Here is a 12737-nt window from a genome sequence, read left to right on the forward strand (position 1 = left end):
CCAATTTTCCGACTCTTAACGTAGTGTCTCTATTTTTTATAATGGTATACACAAAAATCTTGACTATTTTTCTCGAGATAAAGGAAGAAATAGCAGGGAGAAGGAAAAAGAACACTATATCCTATAGGATAGTACACGGCAAAGAGAGTTTCAGAGCATTGTTTTAAGAATATCCAAATATGCAAATCAACGTGACTATAACGTTGATGAATATGTAGTTCTGCGGAATCCCGCAAGGTGGCGGAAGGCTTAAGAAAGAGAAAGAATACAACCACCCGTTTGTAGCATGGAGCCATAAGGAAATTCGAGCGGATTTCCTTATTATCATTGTCACCATCAGCCTGACTACGCCCACTGCAGGGCAAAGGTCTCTCTCATGATCCACCAATCAACCCGGTCTTATGCTTTCCGCTGCCAAGTTATACCTGCTAACTTTTTAATCTCATCGGTCCATTCAACTTTCTGTCTCCCCTTCGTGCGTTTGCCTTCTCTGGGAATCCTGTCAGTTGCCCTTAATGACCACCGGTTATCCTGCCTGCGCGCTATACATACCCGGCCCATGCCCATTTCTTTTTCTTGATTTCAACTATGATATCCTTAACCCCGGTTTGTTCCCTGATGCACTCCGCTCTCTTCTTGTCTCTTAAGGTTACGCCTATCATTTTCCTTTCTATCGCTCGCTGCGTCGTCCTCTGTTTAAGCTGAACCCTCTTTGTAAGCCTCCAGGTTTCTGCTCCGTAGGATAACTACCGGCAAGATTCAGCTGTTATATAACTTCCTCTTGAAGGATTAGGGCAAATTACCATCATTTTATAATGCGTTAAGCTTACAAAAACATTATGGAGGCGGAAATGTTGTAGGCCCGTGTGCTCAGATTTGGGTGCACGTTAAAGAACCCCAGGTGGTCGAAATTTCCGGAGCCCTCCACTACGGCATCTCTCATAATCATATGGTGGTTTTGGGACGTTAAACTCCACATATCATCATCATCATCATATCATCAACTTACAAAAACATTACTAAACAAGTATGACGACTCAGTTAACGTGTATTTGTTGATTAAACACATACCGCAAGCATTTTTAATGCAGGGGCACCATGGCGCGCTGCGGCTGCGAGTCACTTCAGTACATCAATGATGTGCTTGCCAATGGTGTGCTTGCCCTTTAGCACATCAATGATGTGCTGAAGGGCAAGGATCAGAGCCTTCAGAGACAGAGGATGGGGTGCGTAAGCTCCGAGACGCCTCTGGGAGTGTGCATGTGACCATATGCACAGTCCCAGAGGTCTCGGGGCAGTCTTGTGGGATTGAAAGGAGGGTAGTGGAGGCCAACAGTGTGACCAGGGGTATGAGCCAGCAGCTCGGATACAGCGTAATTGAGGTGAACCAAGACGTGTACGAGCCCGGCGCTCGCCCTTTTGCACGGAATGGCATTCATTACAGGGGTGAGACGGGCAGGAGTGTTGGTAATAGGATGGGTCGTAAAGCCACAGCTTTTTTAGGGGGACCCAGAGCCCTGAGGCCAATAGTTTAGCCAAAGACGGTTCTAAAGGGGCACAAATATACAAGCCACACGGGTGTCCTTGGGAAAAGAAATCGACGTAAGCACAAGGCCCGAGCTAAGTCAGACATAGGCTATATTAACATGCAATGTGGCAGGAATAGGTTAAAGTGGGAAGAGATAGAAGAGCAGTTAAGGCAGGGAGTTGATGGTATATGGGGTTGTGGAGACACATCTTCGGGACATGGAGCAACCACCTTACAATCCGGACTACGTATGGGAATATTGCAATAGAACAGAAAGCAGCCAAGGGGGGTGGAATTGGTGCATTCATACATAAAAGTATTGGTTGGCAAAGAGTCAAGCAGGGATGCATGGAACATTTATGGTTAAAAGGGAAAGTAGCTGGGCAGATGACACTTCTTGATTTGGTGTACTTGTGGACGGGAGCAAAGGCCAGAGAAGAAAATCAGGCAATGGTGGAGTGTATATCAAAGGACATTCAGGAGTTAGGAAGAGAGTGCGAGATAATTATACTAGGAGATATGAATGCGCACATAGAAGATGTAGATGGTCATACTTACCCAAAAGGCAAAATGATATATGTGTGAAAAGCATGATTTGATCATTTGCAACAGTACTGAGAAGTATGAAGGGCAAATATCATGGGAGGTAGGAAGGCTGTAGTCGACGATAGATTATGCACTGATGTCACATTGAATGTATGATAGGCTCAGGGGAATTCACATAGATGAATGTGGCTCCAGAAGTCGGGGTAGTGATCAAAAACTCATCAAGATAAGTTTTGGAAGAGCAATAAAAGTGGGAAGGAGACAAGATGAGCAACTACAGAGGAATTTATATTCAGAAAGGCCGATAGAAATAGCTACTAAACGAATTGAGAAAGTAATCACTAAGGATAATAAAACAGTGTGGACGTACACGAATCTAATAAGACTGTTCGAGCCAGAGTTTTCTAAGGCACGTGACAAATCACTCCAGAAAAAGAGACACAAACCCAAAAATTGGTGGGGTGGGGAAGTTAAGAGAGCCATAGCAAAACGTCAGGAAGCCTCTAGGGAACACAGACATGCTAAGCAGCGGGGTGAACCGACAGATGATGTTTAAAGAAAATGGAATATCCTTCTAAGTTGTAGAAGGGAAGCATCCCTTCTGATAAATGAAAAGATTAGAAGAAAGGGGACTCAGTGACAGTGACAGGCACAAGTACATAAAAAAGATAGAAAGGCAGCTATAAAACTTTGGAATCATCTAAACTCCCTAAGAAATGAGACGAGCCTATAGAGCAGAGGTTCATAACTACAGCTCGAGGTGCTAGGCTAGAAGGGGACAAAGCTATTGTATATATAAGAACAAGGGTGACAGAAAATTTTCAACAAAGAAGTGCTGTATGCACCACAATAGACAAGGATGAATCAAGTGGTGCAATGGCTCCATTTTCACAACGAGAGTGGGAAAGAGCTGAGAAGAGGGTTCCTGGTAATACATTACAGGCTTAGATGGCATTCCAATTATGCTGATAAAGACATTGGGTCCGAAGTCTCAGCAGACTTTGAGAGAGGCAGTGAGCAAAACAATAATCGATGGTGAAGTCTCTGATAGATGGAAACTTAGCAGAATAAGTATGATATATGAAGGAAATGGGGACAAAGCTGACATAAAGAACTCTCGTCCTATAACAGTGACATCAGTGGTTTACAGGCTGGTTATGCATATTACAAAGGAAATACTGCAGGCATGGATAGAGGATGAGGGGGTGCTGGGGGAACTGCAGAATGGGTTTCGAAAACAAAGGAGGTTAGAAGGCAATCTGTTCTCACTGACGCAGTGCATCGAAATAGCAGAAAAGGAACACAGGCCCCTGTGGCTAGCATTTTTGGATATCAAGGGAGCGTATGATAGCGTTTTTCAAGAGGTCTTGTGGAGAATGGTGGACACAACAGGTGCGAAGGATGGAGTCACTGAGCTCCTAAAGGATATCCGTAAAAGTAAAAAGGTAGTTATAAAATGGGAAAAACAGGTATCCGAGCCCACATAGATAAAATGGGGGCTTAGGCAGGAGTGTCTTCCGTCACCTTTGTTATTCATGATCTACCTACAAGGATTAGAGGTCAAATTAGAGGGGAGTGGGCTTGGCTTCAACCTCACTTTCGTCAAACAAGGAAAACTCATTAAACAGGCACTACCAGCATTGATGTACGCAGATGGTATAGTGCTAATAACCGACAACAAGAAAAATTTGCAGAGATTGATGGACATCTGCGATAATGAGGGAGATAAGTTAGGTTTGAGATTCAGTAAGAAAAAAATCCCCAGTCATAATTTTTTAATCATAATGAAGGTAGTGAGCTTATACGATACAGGAGGTCGTGCTAGAGATAACAGATAAATACATATATCTGGGCGTATGGGTAAGCAATGAGGCCGAGTACCTAACGCAACACGAAATATACATAATGACTAAAGGAAACAGGAATGCAGAGGTGACGAAAAATAGGGCACTGTGGAATAACAATGGGTATGATGTTGTGAGATGAATTTGGAAAGATGTACATGGTTCCTGGTCTGACTTTCGGCAACGCGGTTTTATGCATGAGATCAGAGGTTTAAGCAAGATTAGAAATTAAGCAACAAGGAATAGGCAGGCTTAATTTTGGAGTTCACAGGAATACACCAAATCAGGAAGTACAAGGTGATATGGGATGGACATCATTCGAAGGCAGGGAAGCTAGCAGCAAGATAAAATTTGAGAAGCGATTGAGAGAAATAGGGGAGGAGCATTGGGCTAGGAAGGCTTTCAGCTACTTGTACATGAGGAATGTAGATACAAAATGGAGGAAGTGTACCAAAAAATTGACGGGTAAAAACTTAGAAAAGGGCAGAGGGCCAAACGAAAAAGAACTATTGGTTAAGAAGAAGGTGAAGGAAACGGAGACCAATATGAGGAGAATTGGCATGATTAAGAAGTCCGCATTAGAGATCTATCGCACTTTTAAGCAAGAAATTACCAAGGAAAGAATCTATGACAATACTCGGGGTAGTTCCCTGCTGTTTGAGGCCAGGACAGGAGTATTGCGAACCAAAACTTATCGGGCCAAATAAGAGTAGACACGGTATGCAGTATGTGTGGAGAGGATGAGGGAACTGCCGAACACTTGATAATGTTTTGTGAATGGCTTCACCCTATAGTTCAGGATGGTGGCGCAGAATTTTTCAAAGCACTGGTGTTTAGGGACAGGGAGGGCAAAATAGACTTTAAGCGGGTAGAATTATCTAGAAGGAGGTTATTTGATTTGTGGCTAAAAACAAAGCACGAGTGAAAATGAAACCCTTCACTGCAAAGTACCAGTCCTCAACTTTATTATTTAAAGGAAAAAGAAAGATAAATCTAGTTTTTAGTTCAGTAAGCATTACGGCTAGGTGGCGTTAGCCGCCGCCTGATCTAAAGGGTACAGCCATATCAATTCATCCATCCAACCACTAGTAGGAAAGATGGTAGTACACTATAACGATAGCTGCGATTTGTGGTAAAGTGCACTGGTGGTGGAACAACCTTGTTGAAAACTCCGTCAAATTCGTAGCCTGGGCATAGACCACCCCGAGGAGGACCGAAAACCCTGTATTCTCGCTGCCTCATGGGCTTGTTCACGGGCCCACAGTTGATCCTTGAGGTTGGAGCTGCGCAGTGCGGCCGTGTACCGCGCCGCAACTTCGTCTGCATGTGTGCGCCATAAAGTTTCTCAGTATGAGGTGCGGATTATTGCATTTTAACGTACTGCATTTTCTAGATTGCAATGTCAAACGTGGTGTTGTCGAAGGTGAAAGTGTCCTTGCTGCCGAGTACCCCATTTTGCTTGTCGCGAAGGGCAATGTCGATGACGAAATGTTTTTGCACATTTCACGTGTGAATATGCGAACGCCCATGAACCATCAGTGTAGCTGCGAAGTGTTTTTACGAAGCCTGTGATCTCTGAAGGCCATATACCCTGCATTGCAGGCTTTTTCGCTAAGTGCATACACGTATGGCCATTCTCATCCGTTGCTAGGTAAATGCTCCCGTGTTGTCACAGGCAGACAATCTGTTCAGCACTGTTTTGTAGGTAGGTGGGCTAACTTAGTCGGCACTTGCCCTTGGGCATCGTTCCTCAAGTGCCGATCTCCTAGAGCATTACGGTGGCATGGCAGTATCTCGAAGCGGTCTGCCGGTTACCTCGTGAGGTGGTGACGCTACGCTGAGTTACATAAAAATATTTCTTGTTGCATATTCGGCGCGGCTACGTTGCAGTGCACCTTTTTGTCATCAGAACTTTGATAAACCATGCAAATCAACATTTTTCACGTCTGTGCGGTATAAACCGACGAAGCCGGCTTCATTTGAATTCAGCGTATCCTCCTGCGTCTCGCCCATGAAGGGTAATAATTCGCAAAACAGTTTATCATAATCAATATAGCCAACTCTGTCAGGGTCATCAAACATCGAATATCAAAGGGCTTGTAGACAGGACCGCCAGCAGCGCAGCAGCAGCAAGCCCGGCTGACGGGATGCCGATGAGCCGTCGTCAGAGAACACCTGCGTCGTCGCTTGCCGACTCGGCGAAGTCATTTCCGATCGAAAGATGATTCAAACCAAGCACCTAACCGCAGAGCACCTATGGCCTAACCGAAAAAGTGCATGACGTCACTTTCCTGTAGCGCAGCAGCCATTTACGTGTGCACCATGGTCAGTGGAGGTGGGAGGTGGCTCGTGCACCGCACCGCATGGCGCAGCAGTCTATGACAAAAAAAAAAAAAAAGAGAGGTGGGAATGTTACTTTGTGTCAGACTTTAGGGTGGTATTTAAGCTCTGCTGCGCAGCTAAAGTTAGCGTGTGCGACGCACCACACGGCAATCGAAATCTGCACCGTTGCCGCAGTCAGTGCAATCAATAAACAAAACGTTCTTTCTACACTCAGCGCCTCCTATATAGAAAAAATAGAGGAGGCGCTGCTACAATACAGTGTCTAGAAATATACTGCCTAGGGTGCTGAGCGTGGGCTAGATGGCCCCGCAGCTGATGACTTCCGGCAGCACCCGCATGGTGCGCTGCTGTGCGAGTGGGTGCATTTGCGTTCAATCCTTGCGCTCCGCAAGCGCTGCGAAGCCTGCAGGAGGCCGAGTCGCGCGAGGCCAACTATTATTTTCCTGCATTTTCGGAGTGTTTTTTTTACATAATGCTTTATTGTATAAGAACTACTCGATTGCTTCCACAGTACTGGCGCTTTGCAATACCAAATGAAGATCATTTCGTGGCATACATTTCGCCATCCGCTACTGCCCGCAAAAAAAAAAAAAAAAAAAAAGACGGAGATCCCATGTAACTTGGGAATCAGCAAGGTGACTCTGTTGCAATTTTTTATTATGTGAAACAGTATGAAGTGGCGCTAAATATATGCAAGAAATTGGATAGTCAACACTGGAACCAGCATTGGCGTTTCACGAACATTTGGCTCTTCTTGCAAAGTATTTCGAAGACCCTAAGTTAAGAGGGTGATCGTGAGCGCACCCATACGTAGGTGATTCGATAGATAGATAGATAGACAGACAGATAGATAGATAGATAGATGCTCAAAGTGGTTGCAGTACGCAAATGAATTAATTTTAAAAACCATTGACAGCATAACCACCAGGGTTATTTTTTAAAATGTGCTTTGTTCTTGAGAGCAATAAATATCACAGAAGACCCTCAAACCTTTACCTCTTAGCCTGCATTCCATTAGGATTCGAGTGAAAACAAAGAATGATAACATGCCAATGAATAATCTAACACTCGCCGCATATGATACTCAAAACGTTGTTGGAAAGGGAGTCCGACGTTGACATGGGAGAAAAACTGTGCGAATGAATTCGAAAGGGTATTTTCAATTTTTAAGATGAATATTAATATTTGAAATTTTGCCTAAACGACGATTTTATTCCCGACACCATTCACCCTAATTCTAAAAGATAGTTTCGGGGTCACTCTTTCCTTGTTCGACCGATAACTTCTTTGACACAGCGGCACAATATATGTCCTTTCTTTGAATTGCCGCTTAGCTCTTAACACGTCAGGGTGTTGCAGTGTATATATGGTGCCGTCGAACTTCACAGATGACAGCTGTCACACACTGATTTTAAACGTGGCGAGGCTCCGGCAGCAACAGGACGAGAGGAATTTCGCGCGTTCGTGCCAAGTTCGTGCACCCTCTCGACACGCAGCGCCGCTTGTGGCATCTGAGTGCAGTCATCACATGCGCGGCCACCCTCTCGTACGGAATGCGCGCGCTCAGCACACTAGGCAGCAGGCAGTATATTTCTAGACAATGTGGCTACACCCAGCATCTCAACCTGATCAACAACAAATCTTTTCTAAAAAAATACAAAAAGGCGCTGCTACATTACACTGTAGTTATCTCAAAGGCACGACCTCCTCTATAAACTTACGACCTGCTCACCGGCGCCATCCCTACGGAGGCGTATGGAGCTAAAAATTGGCGTGTAGGGACCGGAAGTACCGTCAGATGCCGCCACCACTTACCCCCATAGCAGACGACGCACGACCGTCGTGGTGCACTCGTGTGTGCGCGTTCCTCTCATTGTTCTAGTTTCTAACGCGTGGATCGAGCAATCCACTGATTTAACGTCTCGAAGCAACATTCTGGTTGTGAGAAGCACCGTGGTGGATGGCTTCGGGATGCTCGTTACCGGACCTCAATCTTTGCGCGAGCGCTTTTGCGTCCCCATCTAAGTGCAGGCAAACGAAAGCAATATGCGACACATAACCCAGAGAACGTAAGTCTTATTTCCTCGCTTTATTTTAAGCGGCGGCGCCCCACCTAACCGCTGTCTGGCAGCCGCAAACATAATTCGTTCGTGGGCGAGCCGGTGCGATTTTGCATGTAACAAGTTGAAACTTGAAACCGACGTGTCTACGACGTAAATGAAGACGACATACGGTACGAGCGACGCATGCGATAACCCGTGTAAGTTTTTATGACCTGAACGTCGCCCTTCAAGCATATCGTTGTCATACTGTGCACGGATGACGACAGAGGGGCGCAGTTGTGCTATCGTCTGGGTGCTTTGGGTCTAGCGAACGTCTAACGATGGAAGCGTGCGACAAAACCGGCGGATTATCGCAACGTTACAGCAATTTCTCGTACATACATATATTATCAGGCACAGTTTATTGAAGTTATGGCCTCTGTTCGAGCGTCGCTAGCATTTCCGCGTGTCTCACATCGGCGGTGCGCCCACGCCTTTACTGGAGCATCCACATACAAAGCATTACGAGGCAACAGCTCTAGCGTGCTCCGTTTCCCTCATGGGAATAACGTTGTATAGAAACGAGAGTTTTATTTATAATCTAAAGCATGAGTTCTAACTAGCTAAATCACTTTGCACTGTCCCTATTCTATTCCACGAACTTTTAGCATTAACCCACATGGTATTACCCACCAATAATGTACTATTCCTGATGCTTCAGCTGCCAATTGTTTCGTTCACAACATGCCTGTGATGCATGCTGTACCGACACACATCAAAAGCCTCTGTGGCATGGGATTGAAGAACAAAATTTTATTTCACCTGATGCCTTCACCCTTACAATAAAATGCTTAGAAGTCCCTTATGACCGCTACAAATGTGCATAAGTTGCTTGCTCAGTGCTAAAAATGTGAATTTTCCATTTGTAAGTGGCTGTATTCACACTGTAAAATGGCAAGAAACAGACAAGTAAGCTTATGGTTCAAACAAATGTTTTATTCCCAGAACAATGGTACACTGCAGCAACAGTAGTAAATAATATGCTTGTCCAAACATTGCTTTTTAAGCATCAGATACCAGTACAGGAAAATCTAATCTGCAACGAAAATGTTGATACCTGCAAAATGCAATTTATTAGTGCACAAAAACATTAACAGTGTGATCAGCAATACCTCTTGCGCACTGTCTCCTCACGCCATAGCCCTTTCTTTTTGCCCAGAAAAGCAAGCTGGTCTTGAAGGAACAGAGCTTTTTCGTTGCTCTCCTCCACCTTTTGCTGCAAGTATGATATAAGCAGGTAGTGAGATTTTTTTTTTAATGTTCAAAAAGAGATAAGTTCACACCTGGAGGATTTCGACGTTTGTTCTCTTCATCGACAAGGACGCCTTTTTTGCCTCCTGCCTCAGAGTGGAGAGCTCTTCCTGTAGGTGATGCTGCTTTTTCTGAAGCCTTTGACACTTCCGGGTAAGGTTTTGCACTTTCCTCGGGAGATTGGTCATTCGGGACAGTGAAAGCCTAGTCTGCATTCCACGTGGTCTGGTTGCCTTTGATGGACTTGTCTGGCACTGGACAGTTTTGCCATGTTTGGGCATCTGATATGTTTTAGGCAAGCAGAAAGAAGATTCAGGTGCAGGCAAAATTAAAGGCAGAGAGGAGGGTTCACTGCAGGGTTCTGTCAGCATTTCATCCTCCTGATGTGCGGTACTGCTGCCAGCCACACAATTGTCTTCCTGCTCATCAATCTTCTCAGACGGGTACCTATAAGGAGAGGGCATGTCTGGCCTGCAACATTAAGAATTTCGACGTGTTACAGGATGAAGCATGTATTAGAAGAAATTTGGGCGTGGCTAAACAAACACTAATTACACAAAAAAAGCTTACCTATTTTTCTTTGCTTCTGCATGAGGCTTGTCTGGTGACAGCCCTGGCACAGCACACCTTTTCACAGGCTGTCGCTCTTTTCGGGATGGTTCCTGCATATACCCTGGGTAGCTCGGGAATATTGAAGGTATGGCATCTGGTTTTAGTTTGCGCAGCTTCAGGCCTTCTCTGTAATCTTCTGGCTTGAAATGCAAGCTGCATACCTTGCTGCGGTCGCTCGGCTCCCATGGCTGTTTTCCTGGTCCTACAAATATTGTATTTAAGACCGCACCAGAATTATCAGATATTAGGCAATCGATTAAGAATTAGCCTTTTAGTAACCTTCACAACGTGACAGAAAAGGATCTCTAGTATATTCACTAGTTGAATCTCTTACCATTTCAATTTACTAGCAGCTGCATCAGTTCAGGGCAGATCCATTTGCGCCTATTTCCCTTAGTTTTGTTATAAAACAACGCCAGCGCAAAACAATAGTGTAATAAATAAAACAAATTTCTCAACAAAGCAACACCGATGTGCATCAGAGCGGAATAGTTGAAAGTAAGTGCTCTACCCCTGACACGGCCACGTGCACGGAGTCTTGCGGCAACAAAGGACAGTACAACAAAGGAAAAATGTAGCATGGGCTGCAGCCCCTTAGCCAGGAAATTTTTTCGTGGCGGGGGGCACTTGCTGAAAACCTTGACTATTTGAGAAAAACGCCTATTTTTATTATTTATTTTTGGTAAAAACACATAGTTCAACAGAATTACGTGCCCCCCCCCCCCCTTTCCCTGGCTGAGGGCCTGATGGGCTGTGTACACGATCGGCGTCCACGAATCCCACAAACAGCACTTGTGTTTCTAGACACCAGCCAACAACGCTGAGCAGCATACATAGCGCGCAAAAAAGTTTTGAACTGCATTCCACTAGTCAGATCTTGCAGTGCATGCAATACAGCACTTTCAGTGCCTTACCTTCAGCCTGTCGAGAGATCTTCTTCAACCACTCCTGTCAAATCTGGGTGACGGAGAACTCGTGAAACGATATCCCAGTTGACCGCCGATCGTTCGACTTGCAAAAAGGAACGCAGCAGTACACCATTGCGGGAATGGTGCTGCTGCTGTCGTTATCTAACGCTCCTGACTGCGCAGACTACTGGTGACAAGCGATAGCGGCGATAGCCTTCGAGTGCCACAAGATCACGCGAACGCACGCATGCACCAAGCAGAACAGCGGCTTGGCGGCTGCAGCAGTGGGGGTTAGTTGTAGCGCCAAGGCGTGCTGCGGCACTTTCGAGAACTAAAAAAAACTAAACAAGCAAAAGCAAAACCGGCGACACGGGGAGCGGCGGCATGAGCAGGTCGTAAGTTTATAGAGGAGGTCGTGCTCAAAGGCCATACATCTGCCGTCTTGCGGGTATCAGAGGCAAGCGTTGTGGTCAGCGTCTTTATCTTTTTTTTTACTACAAATTTTGAAGCCCGTGAGTAATACGGTAAAAATAAAACGTTTTAGAGATGAACCGGCTTTTGTAATAATAGACTAAACTAGAATAATAGTACTTCAAAAGATACGTGATAAGATTGATTGGCTTGGCTTGGCTAGCTTGTCAGGCATTCTTTGCAGTAATTGCGGTGGCTGCGGCGTTAGACGCTGGTTTTATGCTGCTCCGGTAAGGTCAGATCATTTGTAGTCAGTTTAACTCGACCTTATTTCTAATATTTTCCTCCCTGCGATAATCTAGTTGGTTGTGCTAGTTAAGGGAACGGCAAGGCCGACATATAAACTCTCTAGTGCGCTCATCGAAATAAACTAGGTAAGCCAGTTCGGTATTTGGAAGATGTCATAGAACGAAGCCCTTCTTTTTCGTAGTGTATCGTAATTTCTTACTCGACTATCTTTACTTAGCCCTTAAAGCGCAAATTATCACTGATATCAATGTCGCAAGAAAAGCTAGCATTGTGCTTCGCGTGTTATGGGAGTTAACTGGATCGCATTTTAATGCAGCGATGGCAGAACAGTCCGGTTACTCGGCTGGCAAAAACCAAGATTCGAAGTCTGATCTCAACAAATCTACCTCGGGAGCAGACCATGCGCCGGATCCAAAGAACATTCAAGACTTGACGCAATACGTAAGTGCTGTACCACTCATTACAGGGCATATACCTTTGTTACGATTTATTGTTTTATTATTATTCCAGCTAGATGTTGGACGTTCTGCTGCTTGTTTGTATTACTTGAATTCTCACTGCTAAAAGTTGCGCCTTAACTATTGCGGTAAAACAAAGTAGTATTTGAATTACACACACCTTGAATTGCTAAATGCTCTGCATTTAGCTATTCAAGGTTCTCAATAAGTAATCAAAGCTCTGCACTAGTATTACAGGCTCTGCATAAAGCGTTACCTGTAATATAGCTAAACACGCCTTTCAGGATTTGGTCACAATTTTTTATGCATTATTAGAGACGTGGATTGTGTGATGACGACACACATGCCATAATTTTTTATCTGCCTAGCAGAAGCCAATGCTCCAATTTAGAGAGAACTGATAGTTAGCATCTTGAAACTAAGCC

The 12737-nt window shown here is 44.8% G+C and overlaps 2 protein-coding genes across 4 annotated transcripts in view; one reads left to right on the forward strand and one right to left on the reverse strand.

Annotated features, from left to right (window-relative positions):
* Positions 1-12737, forward strand: part of LOC119176529 (uncharacterized) — a 61430-nt gene that overhangs the window by 42348 nt on the left and 6345 nt on the right. Inside the window, exons 1-2 of one of the 3 annotated variants that reach the window (XM_037427870.2) lie at positions 11733-11835; positions 12171-12295. In XM_037427870.2, coding sequence (XP_037283767.1) covers positions 12173-12295 — 123 coding nt within the window. In that variant the 5' untranslated portion in view covers positions 11733-11835; positions 12171-12172. Of the gene's footprint in view, positions 1-11732; positions 11980-12170; positions 12296-12737 lie in introns of those variants that run through there. The other 2 variants (XM_037427869.2, XM_037427871.2) reach the window with 2 other exon arrangements.
* On the reverse strand, positions 9279-11358 carry LOC119167531 (uncharacterized). Its single transcript, XM_075877826.1, has 5 exons — positions 11141-11358; positions 10185-10428; positions 9647-10085; positions 9476-9579; positions 9279-9420 (listed from the first exon to the last, which is right to left on the reverse strand). Exons 2-5 carry the CDS (start codon positions 10280-10282, stop codon positions 9366-9368), a joined length of 696 nt encoding a protein of 231 aa, XP_075733941.1. The 5' UTR covers positions 10283-10428; positions 11141-11358; the 3' UTR covers positions 9279-9365.

The sequence above is a fragment of the Rhipicephalus microplus genome, chromosome X, assembly GCF_043290135.1.
Source record: "Rhipicephalus microplus isolate Deutch F79 chromosome X, USDA_Rmic, whole genome shotgun sequence".
NCBI lineage: Eukaryota > Metazoa > Arthropoda > Arachnida > Ixodida > Ixodidae > Rhipicephalus > Rhipicephalus microplus.

Excerpts from the sequence above, each read along its gene's own strand:
- LOC119167531 (XM_075877826.1), bottom strand. The coding sequence starts at position 10,282 with ATGCAGGAACCATCCCGAAAAGAGCGACAGCCTGTGAAAAGGTGTGCT. Across the intron at positions 9,580-9,646 it reads CAAACGTCGAAATCCTCCAG|CAAAAGGTGGAGGAGAGCAA; the intron begins GTGTGAACTTAT and ends TCATACTTGCAG. Across the intron at positions 9,421-9,475 it reads GAGGAGACAGTGCGCAAGAG|GTATCAACATTTTCGTTGCA; the intron begins GTATTGCTGATC and ends TGCATTTTGCAG.